General features: G+C 45.7%; 1 protein-coding gene across 3 annotated transcripts in view; it reads right to left on the bottom strand.

The window, feature by feature from the left end:
• The window catches only part of LOC129855057 (RNA-binding Raly-like protein), a 55,765-nt gene that overhangs the window by 14,762 nt on the left and 27,879 nt on the right, over positions 1 to 13,124 (bottom strand). For 2 of the 3 annotated variants that reach the window (XM_055922335.1, XM_055922336.1), the window contains exon 3: positions 7,642 to 7,692. The exons of the other annotated variant lie outside the window; for it this stretch is intronic. In XM_055922335.1, the coding sequence (XP_055778310.1) occupies positions 7,642 to 7,692 (51 nt within the window). The remainder of the gene's footprint in view (positions 1 to 7,641; positions 7,693 to 13,124) is intronic. 3 annotated transcript variants of the gene reach the window in all.

Raw genomic sequence — 13,124 nt, 5'->3', positions numbered from 1 at the left:
TCTATTACACTTGACACTGCCCTTTCCCACCTGGACAAAAGGAACACCTATGTGAGAATGTTGTTCATTGACTACAGCTCTCATGCATGTTTCAGTGTTATTTGCCTCGAAGCGAGCGTAGAAGTAGTTTAGCTCGTCTGGTAGGCTCGTGTCACTGGGCAGCTCTTGGCTGTTCTTCTCTTTGTAGTCTGTAACGGTTTGCAAGCCCTGAAACATCCGATGAGCGTCAGAGCCGGTGTAGTACGATTCAATCTAAGTCCTGAATTGACGCTTTGACTGTTTGATGTTTCGTCGGAGGGCATAGTGGGATTTCTTATAAGCTTCCGGGTTAGAGTCCCACTCCTTGAAAGCAGCAGCTCTAGCCTTTAGCTCAGTGTGGATGTTGCCTGTAATCCATGGCTTCTGGTTGGGGTATGTATGTACGGTCACTGTGGGGACGACGTCATCGATGCACTTATTGATGAAGCCAGTGACTGACGTGGTGTACTCCTCAATGCCATTGGCGGAATCCCGGAACATTTTCCAGTCTGTGCCAGTAAAACAGTCCTGTAGCTTAGCATCTGCTTCATCTGACCACTTTTGTATTCATCTAGTCACTGGTGTTTCCTGCTTTAATTTTTGCTTGTATTCAGGAATCAGGAGGATAGAATTATGGTCAGATTTGCCAAATGGAGGGTGAGGGAGAGCTTTGTATGGTTCTCTGTGTGTTCTCTGGTCCAGAGTTTTTTCCCTCTGGTTGCACATTTAACATGCTGATAGAAATTTGGTAAGACGGATTTAAGTTTGCCTGCATTAAAGTCCCCAGCCACTAGGAGCGCCGCCTCTGGGTGAGCGTTTTCCTGTTTGCTTATGGTGGAATACAGCTCCTTGAGTGCGGACAGTAGCAGCAACATTATGTACAAAATAAGAAAGGAAAAAAAGTGACAAACAACGAAAAGAAAATAACAAAAAAACACAACTGGTTAGGAACACGTAAAACGTCAGCCATCTTTATATAACGATAACTACACCTGTTTGTTCACAAAGCATGTGTCAACCTTTTTTTTCGTTGACATATACGCTGGTCATTCCCATGAAACCATTAAAATACCACGGCAGTAGTGATTTTAAATATAAATCATGTAAATTAGTAATATAACTGTAAGGGTCCTGTGTGTAGCTGGTGTAGAGAGTCAGGCGCAGGACAGCAGATATGAGTAATCAATGTACTTTACTCAAAAAAGACAAATGTACAAAGTAACATACCGAGCCCACAAAGACAGACCGAATTACAATAAACAATCACTCACAAACACAACATGGGGAACAGAGAGCCAGACCCGGTCCTCGCTGCGGTGGCGGTCGGCGCTCGCTTTTTGCCGCCTCATGGCCCATTGTAGGTGCACGTGGGCGGCGTCCCAGGTCTCCTCCGAGTGCTTAAACCATTCGTCCACCGCAGGAGCTTCGATCTGGCTCTGATGCCAAGGTGACAGAACCGGCTGATACCCCAGTACGCACTGGAAAGGAGAGAGGTTAGTAGAGGAGTGGCGGAGTGAGTTTTGGGCCATCTCTGCCCAGGGGATGAATGCTGCCCACTCCCCCGGCCGGTCCTGGCAATATGACCGCAGAAACCAACCCACATCCTGGTTTACTCTCTCCACATGCCCATTACTCTCGGGGTGAAAACCTGAGGTGAGGCTGACCGAGACCCTCAGACATTCTATGAACGCTCTCCAGACCCTGGACGTGAACTGGGGACCCCGATCAGAAACTGGGGACCCCCGATCAGAAATGTCCTCACGCACCCTGTAGTGCCGGAAGACGTGTGTGAATAGGGCCTCCGCAGTCTGTAGTGCCATAGGGAGATTGGGCAAGGCGCACCAACAGGTGCGACCACGGCCGTTGTGGAACGGGTAGGGGTTGTAATTTCCCTCTGGGCAGGTGCCTGGGAGCCTTGCACTGGGCGTAGATCAAGCAGGAGGAAACATAAACCCTCATGTCTTTGGCCAAGGGGGGCCACCAGTACTTCCCACTAAGGCATCGCACCTTCTGACCGATGCCAGGATGACCAGAGGAGGGTGACATATGGGCCCAATAGATCAAACGGTCGCGGACAGCAGACGGAACGCCTGGTGGCACCACCAGTGCCACCAGGCAAGAGGCCGGAAGTATGGGAGTGTGATCCATGGACCGCTCCTCTGTCTCATACATCCGGGACAATGCGTCTGCCTTAGCGTTTTGGGAACCTGGTCTGTAGGATAAAGTGAAAACAAAACGGGTAAAGAACATAGCCCACCTTGCCTGTTCAGTCTCCTCGCCGCCCGGATGGACTCCAGATTGCGGTGGTCAGTCCAGATGAGAAAGAGTGTTTAGCCCCCTCAAGCCAATGTCTCCATGCCTTCAGAGCCTTGACAACAGCCAACAGCTCCCGGTCCCCCACATCATAGTTTCGCTCCACCGGGCTGAGCTTCTTCGAAAAGAAAGCACAGGGGCGGAGCTTTGGTGGCGTGCCCGAGCGCTGAGAGAGCACGGCTCTTATCCCAGCCTCGGACTCGTCCACCTCCACTATGAACGCCAAAGAGGGATCCGGATGAGCCAGCACGGGAGCCAAGGTAAACAGAGCCTTCAGGTGACCAAAAGCCCTGTCCACCTCAGCCGACCACTGCAGCCGCACCGGTACCCCCTTCAGCAGTGAGGTAATGGGAGCTGCTACCTGACCAAAACCAAGGATAAACCTCCGGTAGTAGTTGGCAAACCCTAGAAACCGCTGCACTTCCTTTACCGTGGTGGGAGTTGGCCAATTACGCACGGCTGAAATGAGGTCACTCTCCATCTCCACCCCTGACGTGGAAATGCGGTACCCTAGGAAGGAAATGGACTGTTGGAAGAACAGACATTTCTCAGCCTTGACATACAGGTCGTGCTCCAACAGTCGACCGAGCACCCTGCGCACCAGGGACACATGCTCTGCGCGTGTAGCGGAGTATATCAGAATGTCGTCGATATACACCACTACACCCTGCCCATGTAGGTCCCGGAAAATCTAATCAACAAAGGCCTGGAAGACTGATGGAGCATTCATCAACCCGTACGGCATAACGAGGTACTCATAGTGCCCTGAGGTGGTACTAAATGCCGTCTTCCACTCGTCCCCCTCCCGGATGCGCACCAGGTTGTAAGCGCTCCTGAGATCCAATTTTGTGAAGAAGCGTGCGCATTGACTCCGATCGCACTGGCGATGAGAGGCAGCGGGTAGCTGTACCTCACAGTGATCTGATTGATACCTCGATAGTCAATACACGGGCGCAGACCCCCATCCTTCTTCTTCACAAAAAATAAACTCGAGGAGGCAGGTGAAGTGGAGGGCCGAATGTATCCCTGGCCCAGGGATTCGGAGACATATGTTTCCATAGCCACCATCTCCTCCTGTGACAGAGGATACACGTGACTCCTGGGAAGTGCTGCGTCTACCAGGAGATTTATCGCACAATCCCCCCATCGATGAGGTGGTAATTTAGTCGCCCTCTTCTTACAGAAGGCGAGAGTCAAATCGGCATATTCTGAGGGGATGCGCACGGTGGAGACCTGGTCTGGACTTTCCACCGTAGTTGCACCAATGGAAACCCCCACACACCTCCCTGAGCACTCTCGTGACCACCCCTTGAGAGCCCTCTGTTGCCACGAAATAGTGGGGTCATGACAGGCCAACCAGGTTAAGTCCAGCACCACGGGAAACGCAGGAGAATCAATAAGGAAGAGACTGATTCTCTCCTTATGACCCTCCTGCGTAACCATGTCTAGTGGAGCGGTGGCCTCCCTAATCAGCCCTGACCCTAATAGTCGACTATCTAGGGCATGCACAGGGAAGGGCATATCCACTAGAACAAGGGGGATCCCTAAACTATGGGCAAATGAACGGTCAATCAAATTCCCAGCTGCGCCTGAATCTACTAGCGCCTTATGCTGGGAAAACTCAAGAAATTAAATAAACACATACATGTGAGCAACAGGGGGTTCTGGGTGAGCCTGGTGCCGACTCACCTGGGGTGACACGATAGTGCCCTGCCTGCTGCCTCAACTCCCTGAGGAACCCCCCAGCACCGACCAGCAGTGTGCCCTCTGCAGCCACAGATGGTGCAGGGAATGGCCCCTCCTCCGGTCGCCCTAAGTGCTGGGGGATGGAACTTACAGGCCCTGACCCGGATGTCCGCAGGCAGTCAGCAGATTGTCCAGCCGGATGGACAGGTCCACCAACTGGTCCAATGTGGGGGAGATGTCTCAGGCAGGCCAACTCCCGACGGACGTTCTCGCGCAGGCTGCACCGGTAGTGATCGATCAGGGCCCTGTCGTTCCATCCCACGCTGGCGGCCAGGGTCTGGAAGTCCAAGGCAAAATCCTGCGCGCTCCTCGTCCTCTGCCTCAGGTGGAACAGACGTTCACCCGCCGCTCAACCCTCAGGCGGGTGGTCGAACACTGCGTAATGGTCCAATGCCGCGTCTCCCTCACTCCATACGGCGTTGGCCCAATCCAGGGCTTTGCCTGAGAGGCAGGAGACGAGAGCGGACACGCTCTCACGCCCCGAAGGAGCCGGGTTGACGGTCGCCAGGTAGAGCTCCAGCTGGAGTAGAAACCCCTGGCATCCGGCAGCCTTCCCATCATACTCCCTCGGGAGCGCGAGTCGAATCCCGCTGGGACCGGGTGAAGGAGGGGTGTAGTGGGGCTGGTGGAGGTGCTGGTAAGCCTCCTCCTCTCTCCCAACAATCCATCATCTGCAGCACTCGATCCATGGCGGTGCCCAGACGTTGCAATATGGTCGCGTGCTGCTGAACACGCTCCTCCACTGCAACAGGGAGGGCGTCTGCTCCTGCTGACTCCATTCTTCGGGTGAGTGATTCTGTAAGGGTTCTGTGTGTAGCTGGTGTAGAGAGTCAGGCGCAGGACAGTAGATATGAGTAATCAACGTACTTTACTCAAAAAATACAAATTTACAAAGTAACATACCGAGCCCACAAAGACGGACTGAATTACAATAAACAATCACTCACAAACACAACATGGGGAACAGAGAGTTAAATAATAAACAAGTAATTGGTTGAGTGAAGCCAGGTGTGATAAGACAAAGACAGAACAAATGGTGGCTAGAAAGCCGGTGACGTCGACCGCCGAACGCTGCCCGAACAAGGAGAGGAACCGACTTTGGCGGAAGTCGTGACAATAACAAAATATCATAATAAAGGTAAGTGTTCTCTACCTTGCACAAATAGTAATTTCAACTTAAGAATTAATTATTTTTGTATTTTATTGCATTTTCTGCTGAAATTCTCATTACCGCAACGCGTCCAGCTCTGTCTGAATGTATGTTATGTTGTAATTTATACAGAGTAAAATGAAAATATTCAGGAAAAAAAAGTGGATGTTCTACTAGATGTTTCAAATGACAGAAAAAATATTAACTGAATATTCATGTATAATAATAATGAAAAAAATTGTGGAAAAATGAAGTGTCCATGACTGATGTTCTCATCCTCTGCAACATTTTTTAAGGACTGTTTACACACACACACACATTCTCACTTATATATATATATATATATATACAATTGAAGTCGGAAGTTTACATAGACCTTAGCCAAATACATTTAAGCTCAGTTTTTCACAATTCCTGACATTTAATCCTTGTAAACATTCCCATTTTTTAGGTCAGATAGGGTCACCACTTTATTTTAAGAATGTGAAATGTCAGAATAATAATAGAGAGAATGATTTATTTATACCTTCAAACTCAGTGCCTCGTTGCTTGACATCATGGGAAAATCAAAACTTGAATCAATGATTGTGCCAATATTATCTAATTTATTTTCTACATCAAATTGTATAATGTTTAACCGTACCTCAGTCTTAGTATACTTATTATCATTACCGAAATCATCAACCTCATTTCCGAAACCTATGTATCACTACCGTAACAGGTGTTCATTTAATGTTAATTTAATGAATGGAAAAATAATAGTTTGCTTTTAAATGTACAGAATCTATACGTTATATTCTTTCAGGCTTGCCGCATAATTTTGAAAATATGTCAGGTTTCAATGAAATATCAAAAATATTATGTTGTAGATTGCGGAAGGTGTTGCGGTAATGAGAGAAATCTGTCAAAATCAAATAAAACATTTATTTTAAAAATCTATATTATTTCAGAGTTTCAAGTATCTGTGCATGACTGTTAATAATAAATGTTTTAAAAATGTGAAAATGTATTAGCTTTCCTAATGGTCTTGATGTTTTCAGACCGTTCCGATAATGACATTTTTAAAGACTTTTTTCGGAAAATATGTTCAAAAGGTGTTAAATTGTCCGTAAATGTTTTTAAATTAATGCTCACAAACACTTCAGACCTTGTTATTAATGCCTCAAAATTATTTTTTTTGATGCAAGTCTTTTTAAAGGTTTCATGTTTGAAATCTTTGAAACCAAGATTTCGCGAGAATCACCCACACGCACACACACACCCCAGATGATGCCTCATTGACAGAAATACCCGTAGATACATGGTCCCTTATTTCACTCCTTCTAAGAACAACAGTATATTAGCCAGGTTATTCTCTGTCTGGGAAATTGACATTTTCAGTGTACAGAAATAGGAGCTATGTCACCTAAAGTAATCCACAGAGACAACCCTGTTAATAAGTCTTGCTACTGTAGCTGTGAATAAGGACACATCAAGGTCCATTTAAACGGTGCAATGGGGTAATCAGAAAACAATTGCCACAAGGTCCCCCAACTCTGACAGGTTTAAATTGTGTACCCTTGGTACTAGGCAGTTTAAAATTGCTTACAGTCAATACATCTTCACAGATATATCTGGACATGATATCATATTTCATAAACCCCTATCAATGCTGTGCCTCTATACAAAGCATCAGCTGCTCTTCGACATTGATGGAGATAGAGATGCTTTCTCAGTATGTCCCTGCTCGAACGCACCCCTCCCCCTGCTATTTATGCAAGTTCTCTTCTCTCCTCTCAGCAGCTCCCTTCATCAGCACCAGCCACAGAGGGCCCGCTTCTCACAGCCGTTCAAAGCCTGGCTAATTACGCTATACAAGTAGAGCCTCGGCGCTAAGCAGGGGTTCACTTTGAGACACCCCTCCCCTCAGAACACTACAGCATTTCCCTCCCTCAGGCCCTTCAAAATACAGTCACACAATTATCACTTGCAGAAGAATATAGACACACAGTTACTCAAGCAAATAAAGTGCATTTTGTGTTGTGTAGTCGTTTGGTCTGTACCAGGCAAGGGGATTTAAGACGGGTTAACACGAGGATGGTACAGTATGATCTGTCATATCTCATCCAAGGGGCCTGACTATCACAAGCAGACATAGCCCTCTTAGACAAATCAGGAGTCAGAGATAAGCCTGTCCATGAGACACATGCAATCAAAAGAGGAAGAGAAGGAAGACTAGATAATTGCATTCACTTTCAGAAAGGGTTTTGCAACACAAGAGAGCATCTTTACATGCAACAGCTAAGTACGAGTTCTAAACCAGAACACTTGATCGTAATAGAGCTTGTTCAGTACTTGGCCATAAGAGTGAAAAACACAAATCTCCAGCAAAATATAGATCTGTAGGTGAGACCAGGTACAGTATAGAAGCCTACCTGCCGTAGAGGTCATCTGGGTAGCTGTCATACTCCAAGTCATAGTCAGATCTGAGGAGAGAGAGAGAGATGGGCTAAGAGAGAGGGAAAGAGCCATCATCGACAGTGGGTTTTGTCCAACATGTCTCATGGAATAAATGCCTACTCACTGCCACAGTCATACTCTGGACCTAGTTTTGTCCCATGGAATAAATATTGTGGATCTTAATGTTTTTCCTCATAATCCTGGACTATCGGACCACTATTTTATTACGTTTGCAATCGCAACAATAATCTGCTCAGACCCCAACCAAGGATGATCAAAAGCTGTGCTATAAATTCTCTGACAACCCAAAGATTCCTAGACGCTCTTCCAGACTCCCTACACCTACCCAAGGACGTCAGAGCACAAAAATCGGTTAACCACCTAACTGAGGAACTAAATTTCACCTTGCGTAATAACCTAGATGCAGTCGCACCCCTAAAAACAAAAAAACATTTGTCATAAGAAATTAGCTCCCTGGTATACAGAAAATACCAGAGCCCTGAAGCATACTTCCAGAAAATTGGAATTGAAATGACGCTACACTAAACTGGATGTCTTCCGACTGGCTTCCGACTGGCTTGGAAAGACAGTGCCATGCAGCATCGAAGAGCCCTCACTGCTGCTCGATCATCCTATTTTTCCAACTTAATTGAGGGGAATAAGAACAATCAAAAATGTGTTTTTAATACTGTCGCAAAGCTAACTTAAAAGCAGCATTCCCAGAGAGGATGGCTTTCACTTCAGCAGTGGTAAATTCATGAACTTCTTTGACGAAAAGATCATGATCATTAGAAAGCAAATTACGGACTCCTCTTTAAATCTGCGTATTTCTCCAAAGCTCAGTTATCCTGAGTCTGCACAACACTGCCAGGACCTAGGATCAAGGGAAACACCCAAGTTTTTTAATACTATATCTCTTGACACATTGATGAAAATAGTCTTGGTCTCTAAACCTTCAAGCTGCATACTGGACCCTATTCCAACTAAACTACTGAAAGAGCTGCTTCCTGTGCTTGGCCCTCCTATGTTGAACATAATAAATGGCTCCCTATCCACCGGATGTGTACCAAACTCACTAAAAGGGGCAGTAATAAAGCCTCTCTTGAAAAAGCCAAAACTTGACCCAGAAAATATAAAAAACTATCGACCTATATCGAATCTCCCATTCCTCTCAAACATTTTAGAAAAAGCTGTTGAGCAGCAACTCACTGCCTTCCTGAAGACAAACAATGTATACTAAACGCTTCAGTCTGGTTTTAGACCCCATCTGAGCACTCAGACTGCACTCGTGAAAGTGGTAAATTACCTTTTAATGGCGTTAGACCAAGGCTCTGCATCTGTCCTCATGCTCCTAGACCTTAGTCTTGCTTTTGATATCATCGATCACCACAATCTTTTGGTGAGATTGGAAACCCAAATTGGTCTACACGGACAAGTTTTGGCCTGGTTTAGATCTTATCTGTCAGAAAGATTGTCTCTGCGGATGGTTTGTCTTCTGACAAATCAACTGTAAATTTTGGTGTTCCTCAAGGTTCCGTTTTAGGACCACTATTGTTTTCACAATATATATTACCTCTTGGTGATGTCATTCGGAAACATAATGTTAACTTTTACTGCTATGCGGACGATACACAGCTTTACATTTGGATGAAACATGGTGAAGCCTGAAAAATGTCCCTCCCTGGAAGCCTGTGTTTCAGACATAAGGAAGTGGATGGCGGCAAATGTTTTACTTTTAAACTCGGACAAAACAGAGATGCTAGTTCAAGGTTCCAAGAAAAAAAGAGATCTTCTGTTGGATCTGACAATTAATCTTGATGGATGTACAGTCATCTCAAATAAAACTGTGAAAGACCTTGGCGTTACTCTGGACTCTGATCTCTCTTTTGCGAACATATCAAGAATATTTCAAGGACAGCGTTTTTCCATCTTCGTAACATTGCAAAAATCAGAAACCTTCTGTCCAAAAATGATGTAGAAAAATGAATCCACGCTTTTGTCACTTCTAGACTAGACTACTGCAATGCTCTACTTTCCGGCTACCCGGATAATACACTAAATAAACTTCAGTTAGTGCTAAACTCGGCTGCCAGAATCTTGACTATAACCAAAACATGTGATCATATTACTCCAGTGCTAGCCTCTCTACACTGGCTTCCTGTTAAGGCTAGGGCTGATTTCAAGGTTTTACTGCTCACCTACAAAACAATACATGGGCTTGCTCCTACCTATCTTTCCGATTTGGTCCTGCCGTACATACCTACACGTATGCTACGATCACAAGACGCAGGCCTCCTTACTGTCACTAGAATTTCTAAGCAAACAGCTAGAGGCAGGGCTTTCTCCTATAGAGCTCAATTTTTATGGATTGGTCTGCCTATCCATGTGAGACTTGCAGACTCGGTCTCGACCTTTAAGTCTTTATTGAAGACTCATCTCTTCAGTAGGTCCTATGATTGAGTGTAGTCTGGCCCAGGGGTGTGAAGGTGAACGGAAAGGCACTGGAGCAACGAACCGCTCTTGTTGTCTCTGCCTGGCCGGTTCCCCTCTCTCCACTGGGATTCTCTGCCTCTAACTCTATTACGGGGACGGAGTCACTGGCTTACTGGTGCTCTTCCATGCTGTCCCTAGGAGGGGTGCGCCACTTGAGTGGGTTGAGTCACTGACGTGATCTTCCTGTCCGGGTTGGTGCCCCCCTCGGGTTCGTGCTGTGGGGGAGATCTCCATTGGCTATACTCAGCCTTGTCTCAGGATTGTAAGTTGGTGGTTGATTCCCTCTAGTGGTATGGGGGCTGTGCTTTGGCAAAGTGGGTGGGGTTATATCCTGCCTGTTTGGCCCTGTCCGGGGACACGTCGGACAGGGCCACAGTGTCTCCCGACCCCTCCTGTCTCAGCCTCCAGTATTTCTGCTGCAATCGTTTATGTGTCAGGGGGCTAGGGTAAGTCTGTTATATCTGGAGTATTTCTTCTGTCTCCTCCAGTGTCCTGTGTGAATTTAAGTATGCTCGCTCTAATTCTCTCGTGCTTCAACATCTGCATACCTTGCTGTTTGGGGTTTTAGGATGGGTTTCTGTACAGCACTTTGTGGCATCGGCTGATGTAAAAAGGGCTTTATAAATATGTTTGATTGATTGATTGAATAGAACAGCTTTCAGAGGGCGGGATACAGAGGGGGATATGATGATTGTTAGAAGGGGAAGGATATAACAGCGGTCAATGGGGACGGATTGGTGGCTTGTCCATGGAGTAGACAGGTACAGACACTTACAGCTGTGATATGCTTTAACATCCTCAGAACATTGGCTTACACTGTTGAATCCCTGTCACTAAGGGATACCCAGCACTCTCTGAGTATCTCATCTCTTCCTCTTTTTCTCTGTTCCTCTCTTTGTCCTTCACACTCATCAGGGAAGTGAACTGTGCTCCCCTCTAAGAGCTTACCTGTCCATTATCGCAGATTTGGTTGAATGGTTTTTAAAATCACGGTGGCTATAGCTGTCTGGTCAAATAACAGTCTCTGTGTTCAACCTGGGAGGTCAAGCAGAGAGGGAGGGGAAACGGTCATGCTGTCAGGGTGCGTTCTTCTGTCAGACGAGAGACAGCATTTCAGACATTAAAGAAAATAATAGGGTTACAATTCCAGCACATTTCCATTACACTGTTGACTATTGATATACGTAATGGTTTCAGGGCTCCCCTGCATCAGAGATATGTGATCAAATCTAAACACGACAACTATCAACTCCATCCTCGGCTCAGCCTCTGACTCTCTCAGTGAAGTGCACACTACACACTGACATACACACTCAGTGGCCTGCTGCGGGAACACAAACAGTCCTGTTGCTGATGTTAATGTTAACCAACACAGCCATCCATCACAATAAGGAGTAAACCCAACACACTGTCTCAGACACTCTGAAATATGGCATAGCACTGCCTGCAGAGAAATGAAGAGCCACTTACTGGGCCAAGCTGTGGAGAGAGAGAGAGAGAGATGAAGACTAGAGAGAGAGCGGGAGAGATGAAGACTAGAGAGAGCAAAAGAGATGAAGACTAGAGAGAGAAAGATGAAGACTGGAGAGAGAAAGATGAAGACTAGAGAGAGAGAGAGAGATGAAGACTAGAGAGTGAGAGAGATGAAGACTAGCGAAAGAGAGAGATGAAGACTAGAGAAAGAGAGATGAAGACTAGAGAGAGAGAGAGATGAATACTAGAGAGATGAAGACTAGAGAGAGAGAGAGAGAGAAGAAGACTAGAGAGAGAGAGAGAGAGAGAGAGAGAGAGAGAGAGAGAGAGAGAGAGAGAGAGAGAGAGAGAGAGAAAGAGAAGAAGACTAGAGAGAGAGCTTAAGACTAGAGAGAGACCTTCCATAACAAATCCATCACCTACAGAGAGATGAACCTAGAGAAGAGTCTCCTTAGCAAGCTGGTCATGGGGCTTTGATCACAAACACAAACAGAGCCACAGGACAGCAACACAATTAGACCCAACCAAATCACGAGAAAACAAAAAGATAATTATTTGACACATTGGAAAGCTTCAACAAAAGAACTGAGTAAACTAGAATGCTATTTGGCCCTAAACAGAGAGTACACCGTTGCAGAATACCTGACCAATGTGAGTGATCTAAAATTAAGGAAAGATTTGACTATGTACAGACTCAGTGAACATAGCCCTGCTATTGAGAGAGGCAGCCATAGCCTGTCTTCTCTCGGGAGCCAAGTCAGCCTAGGTGTCCATGCCCACAAAATGAGGTGGAAACTGAGCTACACTTCCTAACCTCCTGCCAACTGTATGCCCATATTAGAGACACATATTTCCCACAGATCACACAGACCTACAAAGAATTTTAAAACAAATCATACATTGATAAACTCTCATATCTGTTAGGCAAAATACCGCAGTGTGCAATCACAGCAGCAAGATGTGCGGCCTGTTGCCATGAGAAAAGGGCAACCAGTGGAGCACAAACAACATTGTAAATACAACCTAGATTTATGTGTTAATTTATTTTCCCTTTCATACTTCAGACTTTCACATTGTTACAACACTGTACATAGCCAATAAAATAACATTTGAAATGTCTATATTTTCTTAAAAGGTTTGGTATTAATCAGCATCTAACTGTATTATTGACTTTGGCCACGGCCAAGCTACTCACCATGTACTACTGAGCGTTGCACAAGAATGCAGTGAACCATTCATATTGATCTGTTTATAACCAAGCATTTAACTATGACTATTGATCTGTCTGTGGCCACGACAAAGCTCTCTGAGCTCAGCCCTTCTAAACATATTGGATGACTCTTTCATTCCACGTGGAGATGTTACCTCCTGCCTGCATTGTTGGAATTAGATATCATATCAAAGATAATAAAACTAAGATGTTACCTCCTGCCTGCATTGTTGGAATTAGATATTATATCAAAGATAATAAAACTAAGATGTTACCTCCTGC

The sequence above is a fragment of the Salvelinus fontinalis genome, chromosome 5 (genome assembly GCF_029448725.1).
Source record: "Salvelinus fontinalis isolate EN_2023a chromosome 5, ASM2944872v1, whole genome shotgun sequence".
NCBI lineage: Eukaryota > Metazoa > Chordata > Actinopteri > Salmoniformes > Salmonidae > Salvelinus > Salvelinus fontinalis.
This window is presented reverse-complemented; position numbering and strand designations above follow the sequence as displayed.